We start from the raw sequence: 23,420 nt of genomic DNA, 5'->3' as shown, positions 1-23,420 counted from the left end.
TAATCAAGTATCTATACAATCCAGTTTGTGCAGAAACTTGATCAAAATAGATCCTTAACTCCTACTTAAGCCTGATTAGCTTCTTTATATTAACTAAAAAGCAGAGTTCAATACAAAACCACTTCTCATTTCCCTTTGCAATCAGCCCATCATTTTTATGTTCTTAAAGGAAGGAGTTGCATCCCTTAGATGTAGCACAGCTTGGGCAGGCGAGCTGTGCAAAACAATTAGAGCATCTTTCACATGGTCTAAACCTGATTGAATAATCACTCAAGTAATGGTCAGTAATGGAATGCACAGGGTTATCTCCTGCCTAATCCTCAGGTAATGGAGTTGGGGTGGCTCTGATTTTTCTCTTAGCAGGTCCTAGCAAAGAGGAGACAGAGACAAAAGTGATTATGGGAAGTAGAGAGAGTCACTGGAGGCCAGCAAGCAAAAGGAGGCCTTATCTTAAGCAATTAATCAAGAAAACTCCTATTGTGGGGCAATTATTGAAAGCTAATTCTAAAATAGCTTTAGAGCCCAAGGTCCTGAAGGTTTTTGTGTGTGTTTCGGGGGTTTGCTTTGGTTTTGTTGGAGGAATTTTGCCAAGGTCATTGGGAGCACTGGGGCAGCCCTCCCATCGAAATGAAGTCTCCCGGCTCTGAAGTGCAGCATCACTCAGCATTGGCTTTGGGGTCCTTGTTGTTTTCCTTTAAGGTGTATTGAAATGTTTCTAAACAGAGACAATCCTTTGAAACTTGCTTAGTGCTTCCACAAATCCTGTGGTACTTTGCATCCGTTGCAAGTAATGCCATGAAGAGTGGATCACAAATCATTTCACCTTCGTGCCCAGTTTTCCTTGTGTACATGCAGGACTCTGATATCTCTGAATCCCTCTTTTATTCTGTTTCTGTGGGGTTATTTGCACTACTTTTTGCTTAGCTTAATGCTCCTAAAAGGCTTAGCAATAACTGCAGAGTGCAGGATTGTTTCATGGCTGTGGCTTTGCAAGGTCTTTCCAGTTGCCCCCCCCCACACAATGCTCTTGTACAACGCAAGCATCCAACAGACTCCTTTGCTCTGCTCTCAGCCTCTGAGGTCCTTGGAAGTGAGATTTATGTGCAGATGTTGCTGTGATCCATGAGGTCCTCCAGAAAGAAGCAATAGATTTCAGCAGCCGTCCCTGAAAAATTATGAGGTCACTGGGGAAAAAAAAAAAGAAGAAAAGGAGGAAAAGCAAAGGTTTTAAATTGGATGTGGTTTAAGTTTTCCTACAGCCTCCTGAATTGGGCTCCTTGCTGGAGAGGGAACCTGCCCAACAGCAGAATTACTGCTCAGCACAGTCACCCCATGCTCTTTGAGGCGCTCTATTTCCTCTGGTGCTGACAGTAGCATCTTGAACCCACCACAGTGTAGAGCTGTGCAGCCTGGTGGTTGAGTGCTGCCTGAGCAGTGCTGCTGCAGAGGTGACTGCTGCCCTGAGTCGTTTTATCACTGCCTATGGGCACCCTTAAAGGGCAGAGCCAGGGGTACACATATACCCCTATACAGAGTAAAGCAAAGAGGCTGAAAGACAAAGAGAGGCACTAACTGGATTTGTAGCTGTAAGAAAAAAACCCTTAACGTAAACATTTCCCTCTCTTTGAGTCTTCCTTTGGCTTCTTTTGTCAAGTATCTGTTTCGGGGGTGAGCCCTTCCCGGTGAATGTGATTTTGAGGCTTGTCAGGTTTTATTAAAACCTTATCATCAGTGATTTCCTTCTCTGTTAGACCAAGAAGATTGTGTTTGTTAGGGGACTCATGCTGTATCTCAGAGTTCTTCCCAGCAAATGCAGGGTTTCATGTATGTACCAAGGCACGCCGCTGCCAGTTCAAGAGTACGGAAGTCACCACATACTTGTGAAGACTTTGGATGCTCTTCACAGTCACAAGCTGCAACTGCATTTGTATTTCTGAGTTAGCAACTGCTGGAATAAAGCAGTTGCTCTTGTAGGCAGAAGCATTCTTCCTTCCTGCTGCTGTCCTTAAGGAAATGAGCTGATAGACCCGTTCCCAACAGCTGGAATATTTGGTGAACACTTGTGGGCATAGTGTACATGCATACATTAAGAGAGAGGGCGAATATATGGGGGGTTTTGCCTTAAAGATGTAGTAACTGTGCACTAGTAGGAGTCCCCAGTCAATTTTCTATCATTTTTCTATTGTTACTATTAGACTTCACTAACTTACATTCAGTTGTGGCACTGTGAATAGATAACACGGATCAGGGGGTTGCCTGGCAGTGTAGACAAACTTTTTCCAGTTCATTCTAGAGCACAGGATCCGGTTGACGTTTTTATCCATCCCTATTCACATATTGAAAATAAACTTCTCCTTCCTTCAGTCTGCCTCATTTTTGTGCCGTATTACACTTGATTTCCTTTTCTTATCCAGTGAAGACAATGAAAGGGGTAGAAGAGTCTCTAAATATGTGCCCCATTATTTGTGGGTCTCTTATGCTGCCCAGAAGTAAGGAAAGCACTTTAAAAAACACAGATACGGTTCTTACCCTGAGCAGCTTATCATTTGGTTGCAAATGTGCCCTTGCGATTGCAAGTGATGTGCAGGAGGAAGAGGAGAGGAAAGGCAGTTAATGACCAAATGAGCTGTTGAGCTAAAAAGTTATTTGAAGGTGATATAAACACTCACAGCCTTTTTACGATGGCAAAGTTGCATCTTTGTCCTGCATAGGAAGAGTAATGATGGTCTTTATGTTGCATCAAGCCAGAGCTTCCTTCTGGTAATGCATTTTTGCAGGAGCTCCATCACATCAGCAAGTAAATAACAGATTAATACCCTTAATAGCCCAGGTTTACTTCTGTGAGAGCAAAGCAGGTCACAGGCAGGCTCGGGGCATCGTAGCTGATTGCAAGGGTGTTCTCTCTCCGCATAGGTTCTGTGTCACACAGTGGTATCCATGTTTATCCTCTGAACTTTGAGATGAGCTCATCATGCCCTAGGAGACCACTGTCTTCGTGCTCCCGTTTCTTCCATGCTGCCACTTACACATCAGACATCTTCCCTATGCTCATCAGTGTTGCCACTGTCTCCCCTCCTGCCTCCACAAAACCAGTAATGAGCCTGATCACTAATGATGGCTGGGCTGAAGGGCATGGTAGCTATTTATAGCAGCAACATAACTAGAAATATGCTTATTAATACAGTCTAACATATCCCATTGTGCCATCACGTCTGTCTCCTACTCGCTGTCTCTGAGACTCCTGAGGACAAGAAATGTGACTCTGAAATTCTAGCCCCTGAGCCTTGAACCCCATTTCTGCATTACATAGAAAGCTTTGGGGGTTTAAATATTATCCTTTGGGAAGAAAGGGCAAGATCTCAAGTAATATGGTAAAAGAAACATGTGATATCTATGAGATAATTATGCCTTAGCGTGGCAGGGGGGGTGGAACTAGACAATCTCGAGGTCCTTTCCAACCTTAACTATTCTGTGGTTCTGTACCATTTCTGGGGTTCTTTAGCTCATTCGCAAGATAAGCTATGAAATAATCACAGTATTCTCTCACTTCTGAATCCAAGCACCTTAACACATGCAGAGGTTGCAAATCTGTGAAGTACTCAAATTCTGCAGTGCCAGGCAATGTTATTAGTATGGCAGAAGTACAGGTCCCTCAGTCTAATAAATACCTAGTTCGTTCCTCTGCTAGAAGGTATAAATAGTTGCTTCCTAAAAGATATGTGAAAGCCTGGGGTTTTCTATCACAGGATTTTATTGAAGACAGAACAGTATATTTTCCTATACAAGACCATAATATAGGAAAGGAAAAGCACTGTAAAATCCTTCGGAATGTTTGCATAGGTTCAGTGGCTTTGTTTTCAGTATGATTTGTGGTACTTGAAAAGCCGGTTTGGAAAGCTCAGCCGGTGAGATTAGATAGGGAGGCGCAAAGTGAAAAGGCTGACCATCAGCTTTCCTTTTGTCAGGAAAAACCACACATAAAGCCCTCGTAGTGTGTTTGAGAATTGTTAGCTCCGGTTAATACCATGTGGATTTTGAGTCTTTAGATCATAAAGTCAGCCTTTGCAAGAGGAACGGTGCCGAATCTGAGTTGTAACAGGAATTCCCCTCCAGGAGTATTCCCGGGAAGATTATTGAACTGCTACAGGTACTGACATCAGCTGCAAATACCTACTTGTGCATATTTCTTTAAAGGGGGGAAAAAAACACCTTAATACACAGTATTACCATAGCTAGGGCCTATTATACTATTGTAATCATAGCTGAAGCAAGAACGGTGATTAACGATGGCAATTTATTGTATCTGACGAGGGGAGAAAATAGGAGATGTTGTCGTTATCATAAATCATATCATAAATAACCAAAGAGAAGCACTCAGAAAGCTTGTGTGGTGTCAGCAGCAAGCCCTTTCAGGCACGTTAGCCCAGGATGTAGCCATAGAAACCCCAAAGTCATGTTGTTATCTTAGTCTTGCTGCAGTTATGTGATACAACAGTATTAACATATAGATTAGGCCATTTATAATACTAGGTGTCATTTCAGGTTGGCTTGCTTATATAGCATTTTAGGTTTTTATTGTGCCGAATGTTAGGGAAACACTGCATTTTCACAGGTCAGTATAGAGCCATTTATAACGTATCAGCTTCACACCTCTGTCAGTCTCGCTCATGTACCCTGTTATTGATGGGTTGTACTCTGTGGATTGTCATTGCCTAATTACCTTGTCTTTGATAATAATTGTATTTTTTAGAAGTCAAAATGTTCCTTTAAAGAGAAAACCTCTCTGCCTGCGTGTGCACTTCAGGGTGAGTTCCTGATCTGCTTGAGGATCATACACTCCAGAGGGAGTAAGAAGTAAAACAGAAAGCATGCAGTCGAATCCCCATTTGGGTATGGAGGTTTTCTGTCCCTCTGTATGGTGTTTTTCATGTCATACTCTGCAGATTTCAGGGGAGAGTCTCAATGCCAGGTAATTCAGAGCAACACCAAAGTGACTGAACCAAGGCTGCCCTGCTGGCAGGGAGCTGGCTGGTTCTCATGTATCTTCTTGCTCAGTCACTTCCTAAAGGTGCTTTTGTGGTTGTTTTTACTCCCCATGCAAAGTCTGTGTAGCAGCTCCAGCCACATCAGCTTAGCTCTGCCATGCACATGCGTTTCCTCGTGTACACATGGGTGATCTACAAAAACTGGTGAGCTACTATTAGAAAGTCAAAGCGAAAAGAAAGTCGCCCTCTCTGTATTTAGGCAGAAACACGTTTTTACTTGCTGCGTGCAGCACAAATGCAGGACTGATACCTTGTCAGAGAGAGACAGTGAGTAACAGAGTTGGTAGCAATCTACCAATGCTGCCTTCCTGTCTTCAGCAGGGAGCAGGGTGGGTCATGTTAAGAATCCTGAGCAGTTTAGCTTCATGAACATTGCATATTCTAAAAGGTATTATAATGAGGACTGCCACTAGCAAGTATGTTAACGTGTTGCTCTTAATTGCATCCCATATCCTAAAGCAGCACTGGAAGGCAGAGGTGCACATTATACCCTAAGCCACAGTGTGATGCCTGAAGAGCGGTGCTCCACATCTCTCACCTCTTCTTTCCCATGCCCTTAGGCTTGCATGTTGGGGAGCTTGATCTAGTGGCAGGTGTATGTGCCCATGGCAGGGGGTTGGAGCTAGATGATCTTTAAGGTTACTTCCAACCCAAACCATTCTATAATGCTATACATGGTTTATGTATATAAATCATAAAACTTGTGGTTTCTTTCTGGCAAACTATCAGTATCTTTTTCTCATGCTGGTGTTGAAAAGTTTCTCTCCATTGATTTCATACCAAGAGGAGCCTAACCAAGAGTGTGAACCAGTTGTTGAACGCAGTGGAGATGTAACTGAACTGGCCTGGAAATTTCTGAGTCCTGAGCCAGAACATTATTGTCATCTGTATTTCAAGGTGGATGGATTTATTTTGTCATTAGGGATGGAGGGGTTGTTGATCACTTGTAGCTTCTTGAACAGGTTAATAACTACTTCTGGAGTGATTGATAAATGTGTACATTGTCACATTAGTGTCACATTAGTGTCACATTAGTCCTGTTGAGCACCTCTGAGTTTTATCCTGCCTAATACTGGTTGTTGGAGGCATCACTTTGGCCCAGAGTTTTCCAATGTGACCAGCAAATCTGGATGTTTAACTTGAGGCACATTTAACATCCTCTTTACAGTTCTTTATGCAAAACTGCTAGCCACACCTGAAAGCTCTTCTTTCTTTCTTTTTTAATATATTTGTGGTTTCTGCACTTCAGGACATAGCAAGAAGGCCCTGGAATGAACTTGCTGGCAATGTCAATGGAAAAATGTGAGACACGTGGAAGATGAGCTGCTTGCTGGTGCTGTCTTACCAGCTCCCTCCCCATAGAGGGTGTCAACTGGAAAATGTCAGGGTTTGACAATAGGTTGGTTTATCTCCTTTATGCAGTAAAAGAGAAACCTCTTGGTGCATCCCCTCTTTGGTAAACAGCCCACATCAGTGATCGGTGTCTTCATATGGCAGAGAAATTACATATATAATACTATATATATAACATATACATATATACACATATCTATAGAAAATCTGGCAATTTAAGCTCAAAATGCACTGCAGATATTTTAGTGTGTTCATTTTGCATTAGGGTATCAGGATATTGGCCTGGAGCATATCAGGATTGAATTTTGTCGCTCTTCCATTCATTTCCTTTATGGGCTACAAGCACACGTTCTGTTTGCTTTAGGAAAAGGCCATTGTTATTACAAGTTAAAGAGATAAAACCTATCGTGGCATAAGACAAAAACTTTTCTCTTTAACGGAAGTCGGAAGCCCCTACTTACTGGGTACGATAGGGATGTTAAGTGCTTGACTTAGTGACTTAAACTATCCCAAAAGGTATCTATGCCTTAATCTCATGCTTTATGTAGACAAGAGGAGAATTATTCTGGAAGTCTGCAGGAAGTTTTTCAGTAGTTTGGGAGTTTTGTTCCCTAAAAAGTTTTGTATGTTGGGTGGGAATGATCATTCCCTTTCTTGCATTTGAAAGGCTGAGCTGACTTGTGTAGGCTCATAGAACCTTCGTAAAGGGTATAAATCCTTCAGGTCGATAGCCGTGCTGTCCTGAGGAGCATTTGCTTGGGGAGAAAGAGGGGTTGCAGACTTCAGTGCAGGCACTGCCACATTATTGCCCTTCTTGAGCCTCATTTTCTTTAAAGACTCTAACGTTTTGTATTTGGTACCATGCAGTGCAAAGGAGCACAGAGACCTGGTATCATGGAATCATAGACTGGTTTGAGTTGGAAGGGAGCTTCAAGCCCATCCAGCTCCAACCCCTGCCATGGGCAGGACCCCTTCCACTGGAGCAGCTTGCTCCAAGCCCCTGTGTCCAACCTGGCCTTGAACACTGCCAGGGATGGGGCAGCCACAGCTTCTCTGGGCACCCTGTGCCAGCGCCTCAGCACCCTCCCAGGGAAGAGCTTCTGCCTAAGAGCTCATCTCAGTCTCCCCTCTGGCAGGTTCAAGCCATTCCCCTTGTCCTGGCCCTACAGGCCCTTGTCCCAAGCCCCTCTCCAGCTTTCCTGGAGCCCCTTCAGGCACTGGAAGACTGGTGAGCTCATTGATTTGATATGATATGAGCAGAAGAACTGTGCATGAAAGAAATGTGTGATCTACTGATAGATCTTCATTTGGCCATTGTCATTCTGTTAGAAAATAAAATGTTCAAACTCTGTTTAGAAAGAAAAGGGCTGTGGAAGAAGTCAAATGGATACATCTGCTCATTCAGAATTCTGTCTTAATGGATTTGTTCTGATAGCTGATGCTGTTTATCAGCCATGCTAAAGTTAGTATCAAATGCCACATACCAAAATCTTCCATTATTATAATAACAAGAGCTGGCTTCCACAGGAACTGTTACCTGCCAGAGCTTTGTGCAATAAATACATTAGCCCTTGCATTGAAGGTAAGAGGCTGCATGTGCTTTCTTCAGCAAGTATGGTTGGACTTGATGATCTTAAAGGTCTTTCCCGACTTAGTTGGTTCTGTGATTCTAAGCTTTAGGCCAGTGTGTCTGACTCTGCTTCATCTTGTACCTGGGGGTTTTCTTAGATCTCCAGGTCTTAGCTGGATGGTTTTATCTTATCACCACCCTTTGACATAGAGAAATATTAATCCAGTTTCTAGAAGAAGACTGGAATTTTGCTTAATTAAATACCAGCCAATAAGACAGGGTAAGGTTTTGGCAGGACCAAGAGCTGAGCAGAGATCTTGTCTGTCCCACTCGGTGCCGTGTTCAGTAGGACATCATCTGGCTGCTATCCTTGAAGCTACCAAGTCTGGTAATGACCAAGATGATGACACTTTTATGTATATATGCATGTGTATATATATAATAGATATGTATATATATACACACATACATAGAAAATAGATTTTCTTGCTTGAAGAATGCCTCACAAGAGGTTTTTGCATCTATTTTTTCCTGCCTTGGCTTCCATGTGACCTGTTGTTGACAAAGCAGTGGGTGCACCCTCCTCTGGTGGGGCAGCTAGGAGAGCACAGTAGCCTGGTTCTGGCAGTAAAGCCAGGATTTCCATTCCTTTGTGCCCCCGTGTCCCTGTTAGGGATAAACAGTCCCTCGAGCACTGTGAACTTGGAAGTTCATTACTGAGCTGTTGAGTATTGCTGTCCTGAAACTAAGCCATGACTGAATTGAGAAGGCATATATTAAACAAGCCTTCGGTTCTGGAACACTGAGGTACTACAGAAACATTGAGGTACTAAGAAATTTTGTGCTGATTTAGTGTTTTTTCCTTTAGAAAGTGTAGGAGTTTCAGTTTCTTGCCTGAACTGCCCAGCTTAAGAAATTTGCCATCATTTGAAGTGGTGACAGATCCCCACGGCTTGCATTTGGGATTCTCATGCTTTCTGTTCAGTCATCCCAAGGAGCTACGTATTAATCAAGTTCAGCTTTTACAGCGCCTCTGTGAGATGGAATTATCATCACTTGTCAGGTGGGAGCAGAGCAGTACATGGTCTGACCTGCCCGAAATCATGCTGCAGACCTGTGTCAAGGCAGGAGTGGATTCCTTCCTCCCCTCCCCTTAAAATCATCCTTTCATGCAAGTGAAGGACTCGCATCTACATAGACACGTCGCTTGCGCATCCTGCTCTCCAGTAAGAGATGCTGCCTTAACAAACAGTTCTCTCGGCAGCAGCATCTAGCAGCTATCAGCTGGTTTTATTCCAGCAATGGACAGCTTCACCTTCGGGGCTGCACTGCGACGGCTGGACTCATCCCTCCTGCAGGCTGTGCATCGTCTGAACCGGGCGCTGCACATGGGCTGGCTGACATAATAACCGATTGCTCTGTATAGCTTTAGTAATGTGAGCATTAATATTGATCCAGCACTGACTTCTCTAACAACCAAGAAAAAAATGTATCTGTTATCTTGAGAAACCTCCCAAACAGCTTCAGTCTCCTTTCATTACAGGAGAGAGTTATTAGGGCAGATGGCCGAGGTGATATCCATTTGACCTATAGATGCTAACTCGAGTCGGTTCATTAATAAGGTGGCCGGAGATAGGGAGAGGTGGCAGTAAAGAGAGTTAAAAAGCAGTCGTGTGCACAAAGGACTGCACGTTGGGAAGTGCCGGGTAGTGAATGAGACGGACAGGGGTGAGAAAGTGGCTGCACGGTTTTAAACGCTCATCACCAAGTCAAGCAGATTCCACCTAAAAGCTGATGTTTTCCCATATTTGGTGCCTGCTCCGGTGTGAGTCCTTTGGGAGGAAAAAGAGCCTATTGCACTTGAATGCAAGACAGAGGTTTCACTTTCTGTGATTAACCCCCCCCCCAAATAAAAGTGCTGTGTTGTTTTCTGCCATGGCCACAGCTGTGGTGGCTCAGGTTTGAAAGCTGCTGCCTGGCACAAGCCCAGTCCTCACTGAAGGATCAGCCCGTGGCCTCCTTCCAAGAGAAATTTGGATTTCATTTGGCCACGACAGGATTCCAGATTGTCATCTGAGCATGTCTGAGAAGTGGTGAGTGTGTGTCAGTAGTTCAGTGCTCGTGAACTTCCTTAGGCCCTGGGTTGCTCAGGACTGACCCAGGCAATTTTTTCCAGATGTTTTGGGGGAATCCAAGTCCATATAAAAGGGATGGTAATGCTGCTGCTTCCTTACTGAGTTGTCTTTGTGGCTTGCAGGAATGTGCATGAAAGCTGGAGCCAAGACACCCCGATTTCTAGTCTCACCTCTACAAACTGCACTTTAACCTCTTCTGCCCTTCCCTGGCATCTCCGCACAAGATCACAGACACTTGGTGGGCCCGGTGCAAACTTTACTTGGCCTTATTAAGAAAGGAACAAGCGTTGCTCTTTCTTCTCGTTGTGCAAAACCCCGGTCCCTGCTCTCCAAACCTCCTCTGGAATTGTTTGTTCGCCTTTGATCCGGCAGCTGCTGCTGTTCTGCAGTCCTGAGCAGGGAAAACATGAGAAGCACCTTGGGATGGGAAGGAGTTACAAGAGTATGAATTATCATGATACACAGTGGAAAAGAGGCTGGGTTAGCAGAAATCTTTAGCAAAGAAATGTCCTGATTTTTGTAGCAAATGCAGGTTTTTGCAGTAGTTTCCCTTCCACTTTATTGACTCTTTATCCCTGTGTTTCTTTATATCCAAATGGTTCATGTTGCTATCAGCACGATCAAGCCCTGTCTTCCCTGATGTTTGAACCGGGCTACACTTTTCGTCTTGCAAGCAGTGCAGACGACTTCTCAGCATCCCCGTTTTAAAGCATGGTGTTTGTTTTACATTTTATCACCCTTTAAAACCTGAAATGAAAACAGACTCAGCGGCGCACGCGGTGGCGTGGGCTGGGGAGGAATTGCTCGGTAGCAGTCTGCGCTGTGTGACATCTGATGAATGCTAATTCTTCATCCCCAGAACAGTCTCGAGCAGATGAAGGCAGCTGATTTCTGCAGCAGCTTAAGCAGAGATTGAAATGACTTCCATGATCTGGCAGCAGATTTTTTCCCCCTGTAGCAGGTGCAGGCTCGGTCCACGGAGATTTCTCAGTTATACTCTAAAGTTTGCAGTTTATAAACTGTAATGTCAGTGCCCAGCCAGGCAAAACCGAACTCCCAAACACTTCTGTTCTTCACGGAAGGCTAAGACTTTATCCTCAGGCAAAGGCTCCTCTCTGGGCTGGCTGCTGTAAATCCTCTGGGCCCTGGCAAAAGGCAGAGTTGCTAGCTCATTTTACTTAATTTGTGATGCTGGCAAGATTTGTGCTGCAGCCCAGGGCTCGTGACTCAACTCTCCTAAATCAGAGCATTGACACATTACAGCAGAGAAACAGCAGCACAGGAAACCTGGAAGTAAATGCCTTGAAGAGACATATTTCAGAAAGATGCTGCCTGACAAAGCTCTAAATGGTGTCGGTGTAAAGAGTTCCTCAGGGTTTGCTTCTTTAAAACTTCCTCCTCATTAAGAAGTCGGGGTTTAGCCACTGTCATAATAAATGGGGTTTACTGCATGTTCCATGTGAGAATCTCAGGGCACTTGATATCTTTGCACAGAAACCCTGCTAGACAAAATGTCATGCGTTTTTGCAGGTGGATAAACAGAGACACAAGGGGAAGTGAAGTGGGGTTGTCGACACAAGAATGTTAACCAGCAGAGGTGTAATCAAGTAATGACAGCAAATATAAATGTGTCAGGTTAAGGCCGGTGTGGACATTCATATCCCAGACTAAGAATCCTTTCTCCTGCTTGGATAATTCCATTTTTGAGAGTGAGGAAGTATAGCCAAGAGGATAAAGTGCTTGGCTGTGGTTGGGGAGATCAGAGATTCTCTTCTCCTCAAACCTGCTGTGGATTTCCTGGGAGATCTCAAGTGAGTTTCCTCCATTCTCTGCACCATAATGTCTCATGTGTAGGACTGAAAATGGTGTTAAATGAGGGGAGAAGAATAATAATTGCTATTAAACAAAAAACCAGAGCAATCACACAGGTGGTACCCACAGTGGCTTGAAGCAATTGGTGCCTGATGTCCACACTGTGCATGTTTCAGGTTTATCTTATCTTCAAAAGCTGGTTTTCTGGCCTCTTTGCATGAATGCCCACTTGTGACTGGAGCATGTTGGGTGTATTTCGGCAACATAGCTTTCATTTTGGTTTCACTACAGCAGGAAGCCAGCATATGCACTCCAGGATTGCTCATGATGCAAACAAAACAACAGGAAGGGGGGGAATGCATTTCGAAGGCATGCTCCTGATCCAAACGAACACACACATGCAATGCTGGGGTGTTCCTATTAATAACAGATAACATCCACGTGCAGCAAGTGCTTAAGATGGTATCAGAGGCAGAACCAAGCAGGCTGAATGGGGCTTAGTCCTCTTCTTTAACCTTCAGACTGTGCTGCTTCAAGGAAAACAACCCAGATTTAAGAAGGCATTTTCCTAGTAGTTAATTTGCAATCAAAATTGTGGGGTATAGAGGCAAGACAGGGAATTCCAGTGAATTTTGCTTTCATGTATGCCTTGAAGTTCTCCGTTACAGCAAAAAAATGCTTCAGCCTTTCTCCCTCCCTTCATTTAAAATGAAGCAGGTTCATGTTATTGTGATCCCAACAACTTCAGTAAGAAATAATTAGGATGCTTTTAGGTAAAACTGATGCTTTACACCTGCTCCACAAGGTCTGTCGCTACTGTTGAGCTCTTCCCTCATATCCTTTGCTCATGGGTTTGGCATTACACTGTGATGAGGGCATCTGCCAGTTGTGATGGTGGCTAGCGCAAGGCGGGAGATGCCACTTTTTCCTTCCAAGTGGACCAGCAAGAAGCTGTTGGTTGGCCTGTTACCTCTTACAGGCTGAGGTGCATGTGAACATCTGCTGTGATGCTTGTTTGTTTCTGTAAAACACATTTCAGTTATCCTAATGCCTTTGTAATATGTTCTTTGCTACAGAAGAGGAAGAGGAACAAGTGCCCACCGATGGAGGTACATCTGCAGAGGCCATGCAGGTGCCACTGGAAGAAGAGGGAGACATGGAAGAGGATGAAGCAATTAATGATGAGAACTACTTGAGCAGAAGACCATTGGACAGTCCTGATGCTGAGGAGTTTCCACCTGTGAAACGGCCAAAACTCTCAGTTTCCAAAGGGGACACCTTGGACGGGGCTTTGGAACCACGTGAACCTCTTAGCTCAATAAACACTCAGAAAGTACCACCAATGCTTTCTCCTGTTCATGTTCAGGACAGTACAGACTTAGCCCCTCCTTCACCAGAACCACCAATGTTGGCTCCCATTGCAAAATCGCAAGTGCCAACCCCCAAAACTTTGGAGGCAAAGCCATTTGTACCCAAAACTAAGTCCAAAACAAGTTCTCCAGGACAGAAGACGAAATCACCTAAAACTACACCTTCCCCAGTGGTAACCGGAAGTCCCATACGTTCACCAAAAACTGGATCCAAAGAGAAGAAGTCACCGGGTCGCGCCAAGAGCCCAAAAAGTCCTAAAAGTCCAAAGGTTCCTGCTCATGTTCCTCAACCACCGGTCAAGCCTGAAACACCAAGTAGAACCCCTCTGGCTGCATTAAGTGACAAGGTAGGAAAGGAAAACATTCAAGTAAAACAAGGGCAGACGCCACCTGAGCCTACCACCAAGCCAAATATTGAAAACCAGACTAAGAAAGTACCAGTGATGGACAAAACCATCGATGATTCAATCGATGCTGTCATTGCTCGTGCATGTGCGGAACGAGAACCGGATCCCTTTGAGTTTTCCTCTGGTTCTGAATCAGAAGGGGAGATTTTCACCAGTCCGAAAAGGCTTTCTATATCGGAGACTACAACTCCTAAACCTTCTGTTTCTGCCAATAACACAAATAAGGCAGGAGCGACTCCGATACCTCCCTCAGGTGGAACTTCAAGTTCAGACATTTCATGGACAATGGATGACTCAATTGATGAGGTCATTCGAAAGGCAAACATGGGGACACCTTCTAATCCACCTACCAACTTCACTTACTTCTCCTCTCCTTCCACTTCGCCGCCAACTCCAGAACCTCTTCTCAAAGTCTATGAGGAGAGAGCCAAGTTGGCTGCATCAGTAGAAGTGAAAAAGAAGTTGAAAAAAGAGCTGAAGACAAAGATGAGGAAGAAAGAAAAACAGAAGGAAAAAGATAAAGAGAAAAGCAAGGAGAAGAATAAGGAGAAGGAAAAGAACAAGGAGAAGGAGAAAGACAAGGAAGGAAACAAGGAAGCAAAGTTTCAGTGGAAGGAACTACTCAAAGAAGATGATCTTGATCCCTATAAATTCAAACTAAAGGACTTTGAGGATGCTGACACAAAAGTAAAGTTGAAAGATGGCAATACCAAAAAAGACCGAGAAAAACATAAAGATAAAAAGAAAGAGAAAGAGAAAGGCAAAAAAGACAAGGATAAGAAAGACAAAGAGAAACTTAAAGATAAGAGTAAGGAAGATAAGATAAAGGCTCCATCAGCACCTCTTGTGTTACCTCCCAAAGAAATGCCTTTGCCCTTGTTCAGCACACCAACTGCCATGAGGCTCCCCAGCATGTTACCTTCCTTGTCTCCAATGCTTCCTGAAAAACTGTTTGAGGACAAAGAGAAACCAAAAGAGAAGAAGAAAGACAAAAAAGAGAAGAAGAAAAAGAAAGAAAGGGAGAAGGACAAAGAAAAGGAAAAGAAGGAGAAGGAAAAGGAGAGGAAAGAAAGGGAGAAGAAAGAGAAAGAAAAAGAGAAACACAAACATGAGAAGGTAAGCTCCTTAGTTGGGTTGAGGTGGTATACTTGCTTGGAAAGCGCTCATGGATTCCTGTTTTTGCTGCTGAGTGTTGTTCAAGAGCTCTGAGGAGATGTGTGGTTACAGGTTTGGTTAAGCTTTAAAAACAACAGCTCCAAGGAAGATACCCGTCAAGAGTTTCAGGGGTTGTCCCACCTCTTTGGAAGATAAAACAGTGGAAGCTCAGTCCTGTGAATTTGAGATGTGAGTTTATCCTGGTTTTCCTCAACTCAGTTTTCCCTTCGAAAAGGTTGGACTCATCCTCAGCAGCAGCACACACACATGAATGTATGTAGTGTTGCAATGCACAGATTTGGTTCCGTAGATTTCCACTGGTAGGGCCAACAACCTTATACCTGTGTCATATAGGCTTTAATTTATAGTTTCAAAGCTCTAGACGCCTGTAGGTTACGAGGTAGAGAGAAGTGAGGAGCAGACCACCTGCAAATGAACACGTTCACACGCAGTCTCAGATGCTCAAAAGAGCTGTTGAATTTTCTCTTAGCAAGACTGTAATTTGTTTGAAGTAAGACAGTTGTTCTGAAATCATGGCCCAAATGTCACCTTTCGTTTTGAGTCTGATGCTTGAGAGAGAGAAGGGGAGAGCTGATTGTCAAGTGGGTTGAGCTCCTTCCACTCCTGTAACTCTTACTGATTTGCATCAGCCAAAGATAATTTCTTCTTTCCAATATCACCTAATCTTGAGAATATAGTTAATATTTCAGAAATGAAACCAGCATATTTGCATGTTATCAGATTGGAAATCCCATTAGAATCGGCTCCTCTGGTTCAGGGTTTGCTCTAATTTTTTTGTCACTTCACCTTTTAATACGCATTAAATTGTTAATAAAAAAAGAAGAAAAAGAAAGAAGAAAAGAAAGATTGTCTTCGTATGTGATAACCTTGGATAAAGGATTTCCTAAATCTCTATCCTTAGCAGTAGGAAGCACTGTATAACTTGTGGTTTTACCAAGAAGCTCTTTACATCCTGCTCTGAGTGTGCTACTCAATTCATACACGCTCAGATGTGAGATATTCCTCACCTTCCTCCTTTGCCATTGTACCCTGTGCTGCTACCTGCTTACTGAACCTGAAACAAGCCCCTGATACCCAAACTTGACATGTTTTTTAAGCTGACAAGTGATTTTCCATGCAGAATCTGGGTGATCTGGAGCACTAACATTTGGCTGCTGTGGATGAGTCACTGGTGGCCCAGTTGTCCATGTTAATTCAATGTCTGGGTTTAGACTGCAGCAGCACTTCCATGGATTCCCTGTTTTGTCTGCCTGCTGCTCCTCATGCCTGAGCTGTTTTGTCAGTATTCCACTGAGAGTTTCTGCGAGGAGTCATGGAATCAGAATGGCTTGGGTTGGAAAGGACCTTAAGATCATCCACTTCCAACCCCCAGCTGGGAGCAGGGACATCTCGCACTAGACCGTGTCACCCAAGGCTCTGTCCAACCTGGCCTTGAACTAGAGATTGAAGTTAAATGCATGTATATATAAAGCAAAGTTTCCTGGTTTTCATCCATTTGATTTTGCATTTCTTCTGCAAATCTCTTCATCTAGTTTGCTTTAGAGCAGCAGAACAGATACAGAAACAAATACACCTGGTAAAGCTTTAGCATAGACAGAAACATTAGGAAATATATATACATATAGGAATATAGAAATATTAGGAACCATATATATATATATATATATATATATATATATATATATATGTTAGTGTGAGGTGTCCCTGCCCATGGTAAGGGGCTGGAAGTAGATAATCTTAAGGTCCTTTCCAACGCTAACTGTTCTATAGATGATAGAATATATATATCATATATATAATTATATATATATCATATATATGGTTCTATATATATATGTGAGTTCAACAGGAATAAAAACATGGACAAATTAAACTGACAAGGCTGCCCATTGCCTCGGCATAAAGTCCCTGTCGAGAGATAAACTTGAAAGCTAAAATGCATGAAAAAGTCCCCAGATAGAATTAAAATTTAAACTGATTTTTGATAGATAAGCTTTTTTTTATCTTTTTTTTTTATTTTTTTTTAATCCACCTCTTTGGTGCAAGTCAGGATTTTCCAAATAAATTTTCCCCTTTAAATCTCTGGAGCGATTCTCATTTTTTGCAAGGCCGCACTGCTGGTGTCCTGGAAAAATGGAGAGTTAGAGCTTTATCAGTTGGTGCCCTGAGGTATGTGGCAAAGAAGCTAAATCCTTGAAGATTAGCAAAAAAAATGCAGCACATGGCAATAAGGGGCTTATATGACTACTAGTATTAGTTCAGGTGAAAGAAGTATTGCTTATACATAAAACTGGACAAATCCACTGACAATGTATTTTTAGTTAGCTACAAAGGAGTCTTATATTGCTGGACTTTACCTCTTTGGTGATTTGGGAAGCTTAGTAATCCACTGTAAATGCTCTTCTGCTGGCCCCAATTCCCTGTATTACCCCAGAATGCTGCTCTTCCGTTTTAACCCCTAAAAGTACGTGTTTCCTTAATTTAGCTTTCAGATCACACAATGCTTATTTAGCCAGCAGTTGTGCTGTAAGAGCAGATGACTGTGTTACTGCTCAGACTTCATGGTCCCTCCGCCTCAGAGGTGGAAGTGCCACCTGAAAGGTGAGTTTGTGGTCTCACTGCAGTGTCAGCTCTTGATGGCCAGTACAAAACATCGGATTTCTGTTTCTGCTGTCACTGTATTTGCAGAGTAACTCAATGATAATGTTTTCATTCTGGAGTGCTCTTACAGTTCTTACCTAGGTGTGATTCCCATCCTGTTGGGAAGCTCGTAGAATCAGAGAGTGGGTTGGAAGGGACCTTAAAGCTCGTCCAGCTCCAACCACAGCTTCTCTGGGCACCCTGTGCCAGCGCCTCAGCACCCTCACAGCGAAGAGCTTCCTAATATCTAATCTAAATCACCCCTCTTTCAGCTTAAAGCCATTCCCCCTTCCCCCATCACTCCATGCCCTCATGTGTCAAAGCTTTTTATCCCCTTTTGCCTGTAATTTTACCCCTGGAAGACACAGAAGAGCAACCGGTACCCTCCATAAATGGCAGGAGGCAGATCTGAAGGCTTCATGCTGGAAGCCTTCGGTGGCAGCACCGAGGAAGAGCAGCTTTGTGCGGGGCTTGCCTGCAGCTCTGTGCTCCGCAGCAGCCCCGGGGTGCTGCCCTTGGGGCCAGAAAAGGAGGCAGTGAGCTGGGGTGCTGCCTTCCGTGCGCTGCCGGATTGAAAGCAAACACTTGAAGCAGTTCCACACTCCTTCTACTACGGAGATTACTGAGTGTGTTATGGGAGTGACTGAGCAGCTCAGGAAGCTGCTGCTGACCCAGTTTCAGCCTTAACCTTAATACACCGAGCTGTGCACGAAAGGGGTAGAGGAGCTGCTTCCTGAGAAACGGAGCTGTCCTTGCATAAGGGCAAGGCTTGTTGGAGCTGCCCCAAAGCAAGCTGCCCCTGATCGGGAATCACAATCGTACCACTGATATCAAGGACCAGGCTATGCAGGGTATGGCTGTGAATGCTCCTTAATTTTCTCCCTGCTCTGCTTGTGCAAACCCTACACACAAACCCATGTTGTAGAAAATTGCTTCCTCTTGTGTTGTATCAAAGGATGAGATTTAGGATTGTCATGGAATACAGTTTTCCTCTCAGGGAGACTGTGATGTGGGTATCTGAGCTTAAAAAAGTGGTTTATTTGCTTTTCTTCTGCCACACGAACCCACACCACTGTTGTGTGGAGCAATTTGCCCCATCCCGCAGTGCTCAAGTCCAGGTTGGACGGGGCTTGGAGCAACCTGCTTTAGTGGAAGGTATCCCTGCCCATGGCAGGGGGTTGGAACTGGATGAGCTCTAAGGTCCTTTCCAGCCCAAGCATGCTGTGATTCTGTCTTTGTGGTGCACAAATAACAACACAAAGGACCTTCCTGCAAAGCATGGATGACATAGGTGTCTTTCGGTGCTGTGTGCTGCAAGCTAAGCAGCAGTGCCTGTCCTAGAAAGCTTTGTATTCAAAATAGGCACTACAAAAGGAGGAGAAACGTGCTGGAAAAGAGGTAAGATAATCTGTGCAAAGCCGTGTTCCTGAGCCCTCTGTACCCAGGGTTCAGTTCCATGCCTCTATCCCTTGGACATCGCCACAGGTGAAGATGCTGGAAAAGCAGTTAAGAGATGTACCTGTGGGAAGTGGCAGTGGGATTGTTGCAGGCATTAGGAGCTGCAGAGCAATAAAGCTTTTGCAGCACTCCAGGGGAATGACATAACAAAGAAATCATGCCATATAAACAAAAGAGTAGAGAGGCCTGTGGAGTAAGCTAATACATATCAATAGAGAGCTTCACTGAAAAGCATGGTTAACTGTGTTCACAACAGAAATACCACTCAGGCTGCAGCCCTCCTCTCTCTGGAGTAGATGAGCAACTCCAGTTCTCTGGGCAAGGTATGTGGCACGTGGCTTTGTCATTGCCATTCCACAATGTAAGTCCTAACTGAGTCCTCCCACCCTGGCCTGCTGCCTCCTGCGCTGCTTTCTGTGCTTTGAACGGATCGTTTGCCCCCTTTCTCTATGAAAGCTTTCCAAACCAGATGTCTCCCCCTGAGTTTTGCTCACGTTTCCATTTAGTGGATGCAGACTATTTCTGTCTCTTGTAAGTTCCTGGATCAGATTCAGCTAAGTGGTTATTTTATTAAATGTGATGATGCACATGCTTAAAATGAGATCAGTCTCCCTTTCTATCTATATATACACATAGATAATGTATATACACTTATATATGGATATAAGTTGAGCATCGTATGTATGGAGAATCATTAGTGTCAACTGTAAAATCTGAGATGATTCTGTGCAGACTGTGCAAAGCAGTAGCCCAATGGGACTTGGTAACTTTGGCAGACACCAATTCAAAGAGCTTAAGGACATACTCAAGAGGTTTAAATTCCACCAGAAACTGAGGTTGGAAACTGGGCCATTTGAAAAATAGCCATTAGAAGCCTCAGTCTAATTGCATTGAAAAACAATGGTTCACTTATACCTATGTGGATAAGCACTTTCATAAAGTATCCAGTGTTGGTGCTTGGGTTTTATTTGCTTCCTCTGTGTCTACTTTTAGTTCAAGAGGGTCACCGTACACTTACATGAGGAACCTGGGAAATGATTAAATTTCCATCTCAGAAATGCAGACACCAATGGGTACCTATCGAGTTTGAGGACTAAGGTCAAAGCATTTCAGATCGTTGTTTAGAAGCATACTGAGGGGGTTGTGTCTCTAGGAGGTGCAAATGCAATGAAGTTTCAAGTCTAGAATTGATATTTATGATCTGCTGCAGTTGGGAACTCCCAACTAAACGCTGACCATCATCCATGCCACAGCATGAAGCGTGAGAGAGCAGTGATCAGCCTCTCAGAGGTCTGTCTCATTAAGCTCATAGGCTCCGGTGAACTCCATCAGTGCTTTCATGTAATTAATGTATTTGGGGAGTCTGCTTGCAGTCTCTGATTGATGATTGTGTTCCCTTGTACAGATAAAGGTGGAACCAGTTGTTCCAGCTCCATCACCAGTTATTCCTCGGCTGACATTAAGAGTGGGTGCAGGCCAAGACAAGATGTAAGTACAAATAAATCCATCTCTGAGGCTTATGTTTACCACAGTTCATGCTCTGTAACCTGTGGCAGCTCTTATTTTCAGTGGGAAATGCTTAAAAATCAGTGGCAAATTATTGATACAGCTATTACATCTTTTGACCATCCATCCTGCTGTGTTTCTCACTCCATGCCTTTCTAGGGCATGGATTACAAGACTCCGTCTAGACTCATATGATGCCTCCAGTGACGTTTAGTGAGGTTTCTGTAATGGATGGTTACTCCTAGTGTAACCTACAGCGAAGTTTCACAACACTCTTCAGCTAACAGTTGTTTTATGCTTTAAAACATAACACTTGGAGTGCCTTTATGCACGTCTGTTTCATTATAACTGTTGGTGATTATTTATGAGCGTACCTAACGCATTTCACATGGCGGTTCATTAGCTCCCTAATTACTGGGTGCTGTTGTACAAATAATAGTTACTTTGTACTGAGATCATCCAGCACAAACAGGCAGCTGGAGAGGCTGGGGAAGCCACGCCGGCACTGGCCTTTTTAGGCTGGGCCTGTGCTGTGTGTGAAGGGTTTCTTTTAATCGCTTTTTTCGTGTTGGTTTTAATGGCTGGTGGGATGTGTGAGCCCCAGACAAATCTTTCCTTTCCATTCATCACATTATGTAGTTGTTTCTCTTTTAGAGCTCTTACGAACTGAATCTCCTAATGGCTAATTTTTCTGCTTTAGAAGTTAAATGGCATCTTTGAGGATTATTCTCTTTTTCTGTGGTGTCCCACTCCTCCACAGTAGGCAACTGTGACTTTCACTGGTTTGAAGTTGCTAAGGGACTTCCATAATTGGTTTCTATGGGGCACCCCCATCCCAAACATCAGGGCTGATTCCTGCTCTTCAGCCATTTCTGCTTGCTTTCTTTCACAATATTTGTGAAATGTATGTTGTAAAGTTTCTGTGCCTCAGGTTGCTGTGTGAAAGCTCCAGCTTTCGCAGAACTCTTGTCTGTCCTGCTGTCTGTGATTTGAATGTGCACATCCGGACACATGCCCCTTTAAAGCCCACTGGTTAACTTTCCTCCTTGAGGAGCTATGGATACCCTTAAGCTCATCTTCTTCAATGACTGTACAAGTGTTTATATGGGGGAAATTAAATCATATCAGGGAGGTTGTGAATGCCCCATCCCTGGCAGTGTTCAAGACCAGGTGGGACGAGGCCTTGGGTGATATGGTTTAGTGCGAGGTGTCCCTACCCATGACAGGGGGGTTGGAACTTGGTGATCTTAAGGTCCATTCCAACCCTAACTATTCTATGATTCTATATTGTCAAGGAACAAGTTCTAAGTTAAAGTTCTGAAGCCGTACTTTAGCACCAAAGAGTTGACTTTGCCTCCCATCTCCATCCCTATGGAAAGACCATACACACACATTTTGAGAAGGGACTTCAGACTCTATCTGCCTGCTATGAATCATATGGGTACATCGTCATCAGCCCTGCCAGCCCATAGTGTGTCAGAGATACCAACATCCTGTTTTACAGCCTTTGGGGAAACTTGCTTCTATTGCAGTTTCCTTTCTGCATCCTTAGTGGCACACTGACCCCCATCTTTTCCCAGGGAACTGGTGGAATCACCACCCCTGGAAGTATTTGAAAAACAAGGCCCTTAGTGACACAGGTTAGTGGTGGCCTTGGCAGTGCTGGGGAATGGTTGGACTGGTTGGTCTTAAAGGTCTTTTCCAACCTGCTTGATTCTGTGATTCTATGATTCTATCTGACCTCGGGTGTCACAAGGGGGACTTCATCTTCTCCACATCCTTGAGACTGCTTTAAGCTGCATAACCAAGTAGGGTTTGAGCCATTCGTATTCCATCTCTATCTGCATACTGCTTTCCTTTTTATAGCTGAAGTATCTCCTCCCTGCCCACCACAGTGGCCCCCTGGAGTTGTCCTGCTGTAAATCACCCAGTCATATGTTCTGGCTAATAGCAAACAGGAAATTGGAGCTTCGTAATAGCTTTTGGGATTTTTCCATAGTTTTCCAAGGCAAAATCTGGGAAGACATTTGCCGTTACACAAGTAAATACAGTTTGTGCCACGTGTCTCTGGGATCTGTGTTGTGTGTCGACGCAGTGTCTACTGTGCAGAGCTTGCAGTGGAGGTGTCCTGCTTTAAATAATACTTTTGCTTTCACCCTCAACAATCAAAATTCATTCTAAACTTGGAGCATATTTTAATTTTCATGTATTGTAACCATTATGAAAGGAGCTGGTGTGGCTCTAAGGCAAAGCATTACATAGCTCTCTGTGTGGCTTCGGCCTCTGAAGTAATACCAGAAGTCTCTGCAACCTCTATTTAAAATTATTAGTTGAAAACACCATAGTAGGATCATCAACCTTTTAAGTAGCTCCTAACAGGCAGAAACCAAAGCTTTTGTCATGTGTTATTGTAAAGGAAAGGAAACTTGCTTGTGTTTCATCTGTGTTGGTAATGAAGTGCTGAATATTTGGCAATGATCACATAGAAATGCTGTGTTTCGGTTAGTGTGTCTCTGGGGTTTACTAGCATGGATTGTCTGAGGATGTACGAGGATCAGTCTCTATGAAAAGGCATGAGAGAAGTGCTTTGGATTCATAGAATTCAATGAGTAAAAACCACATGGAATAATGAGTTATTTCAGTGTCCTTTGTCGGAGAAGAGCTGTTTGGAAGCTTTTGGAAGTACTTAAGTACCCATTGAACTGGAGGTTGGTTTGTTTAGCAGAACTCAAAAGAAGAGGATAGATTTAGATTAGACATTAGGCAAAAGCTCTTCCCTGTGAGGGTGCTGAGGCGCTGGCACAGGGTGCCCAGAGAAGCTGTGGCTGCCCCATCCCTGGCAGTGTTCAAGGCCAGGTTGGACACAGGGGCTTGGAGCAAGCTGCTCCAGTGGAAGGGGTCCCTGCCCGTGGCAGGGGTTGGAGCTGGAGGAGCTTTAAGGTCCTTTC

The 23,420-nt window shown here is 43.9% G+C and overlaps 1 protein-coding gene across 4 annotated transcripts in view; it reads left to right on the top strand.

Moving 5' to 3' along the window:
• TAF3 (TATA-box binding protein associated factor 3) overlaps positions 1-23,420 on the top strand; it is a 117,975-nt gene that overhangs the window by 77,979 nt on the left and 16,576 nt on the right. For all 4 annotated transcript variants that reach the window (XM_057403787.1, XM_057403790.1, XM_057403788.1 and 1 more), the window contains 2 exons: positions 12,992-14,808; positions 20,372-20,454. In XM_057403787.1, coding sequence (XP_057259770.1) covers positions 12,992-14,808; positions 20,372-20,454 — 1,900 coding nt within the window. The remainder of the gene's footprint in view (positions 1-12,991; positions 14,809-20,371; positions 20,455-23,420) is intronic.

Source organism: Pezoporus wallicus, unplaced genomic scaffold (genome assembly GCF_028554395.1).
Source record: "Pezoporus wallicus isolate ANWC-B61680 ecotype Strahan unplaced genomic scaffold, APGP_CSIRO_Pwel_v1 contig_6978, whole genome shotgun sequence".
In the NCBI taxonomy this organism is placed as follows: domain Eukaryota; kingdom Metazoa; phylum Chordata; class Aves; order Psittaciformes; family Psittacidae; genus Pezoporus; species Pezoporus wallicus.
Note: the sequence above shows the minus strand (reverse complement) of the source record. Positions and strands in the feature narration are given on the sequence as shown.